The sequence below is a fragment of the Mus caroli genome, chromosome 12 (assembly GCF_900094665.2).
Source record: "Mus caroli chromosome 12, CAROLI_EIJ_v1.1, whole genome shotgun sequence".
In the NCBI taxonomy this organism is placed as follows: Eukaryota; Metazoa; Chordata; class Mammalia; order Rodentia; family Muridae; genus Mus; species Mus caroli.
The window spans coordinates 103,209,521-103,210,865 of record NC_034581.1 but is presented as its reverse complement, the minus strand read 5'-3'; the positions used below and the strand labels follow the sequence as shown (position 1 = coordinate 103,210,865).

Sequence of the window (1,345 nt, the reverse complement as noted above, 5' to 3'; positions counted from 1 at the left end):
TTTTTTTTTTTTTCAACCAAACCATACTTTGATGCCCAACAGCCATCAGCCTGCTAACACAAGGACAAGAAAGACCCTGGAATCCTTCTGTTAACAGCCCAGCTCTTCTGCCTTCCCCACTTTACAGATGTGTTTCATAGAGAGCAGTTAGAGAGGAGGGACCAGAGCATCCCNGTTTACCCCACAATGTATGTCTTGGCAGTCCTCTGTGCAGCTCTGCCGATGACAACAAGGCCTATGAGCAGTCAACCCCACGCGCATGACAAACCCTCTCCCACCCCAGCTCATTTGAGTTAAAGGAAACACTAACATTCAATACTCTCTCNCTGTCTGGTCCAGTTACAGGCAGANCAGGAACCTCTCAATAGAAGGAGAGGCTGGATTTGCCTCCTGGTGGGTTCAGGACTTTGTTGTGGGAGCGAGGTCGTGGCCCCAGTCTGGGCTCATGACTGTCAACTGTAGGTGTGGGCTCCGGTATCTTTGCATGTTCTACTTCTTTTGAGCTTCCTTTGTCGCCCTGCTCTCCTCTGGGTGTGGAGTCTGTTGCAGCTTTCAGGTCAGACTTAGAGTCTTCACCTTCACACAGCAAAACATGATCCTTGGGCTTGTTTGGGTGTGCCAGAGGCGCAGTGGCAGTGACTGGGGACCCAAATATGTCACTGGTCTTCCCCCCGGGTGGATTCAAACGTTGTCGAGCTTGCACAGGAGTCGATTCATCGAAGATCCCACTTCCTTTGCCTCCTGGAGGATTTGTCCTCTTGGGTATGTTTTTAGGTTCTTCGGTTGGTCCGAAAATATTAGATGCGATCCTATTAGGCTTGCTTGAAGAAATAAATACCTTCTTCTGAACTTCCAAAAAGATCTCTCGATTCTCCTCCCGGGGGCTTCATGGACCTGGAACCCGACTTGCCAGCTTGGCCGTCCGCGCCCTGGAACATGTCGGCCGCCGCCCCGCCAAGAAAACATTCTTGAAGGCCAGTGAGGTGGGCTCAGTGTGTAGAGGGGCTTGCTGCTCAATCTGATTACCTGGGACCCACGTAGTAGGAAGAGCAACTCAATCCTCTCAAGCTGTCCTCTGACTTCTGCACATGCACTCATGTGCATGCCCATGCAGGTGCACACTAAATAAATAAAATGTAGTATAAATCAGGCACGGTGGCTCATGCCTTTAATCCCAGCACTCGGGAGGCAGAGGCAGGCGGATTTCTGAGTTCGAGGCCAGCCTGGTCTACAAAGTGAGTTCCAGGACAGCCAGGGCTACACAGAGAAACCCTGTTTCAAAAAACCAAAAATAAATAAATAAATAAATAAATAAAATGTAGTATAAAAAGATGGGCTAGACAGA

General features: G+C 49.5%; 1 protein-coding gene across 1 annotated transcript; it reads right to left on the bottom strand.

Annotated features, from left to right (window-relative positions):
- Positions 1-6: 6 nt before the first annotated feature.
- Positions 7-949, bottom strand: LOC110307369 (jupiter microtubule associated homolog 2-like). Its single transcript, XM_021179593.2, is given in 2 exon segments — positions 7-835; positions 837-949. Coding segments are annotated over 2 exon segments (576 nt in total). The 5' UTR covers positions 939-949; the 3' UTR covers positions 7-361.
- Between the last annotated feature and the right edge of the window lie 396 nt (positions 950-1,345).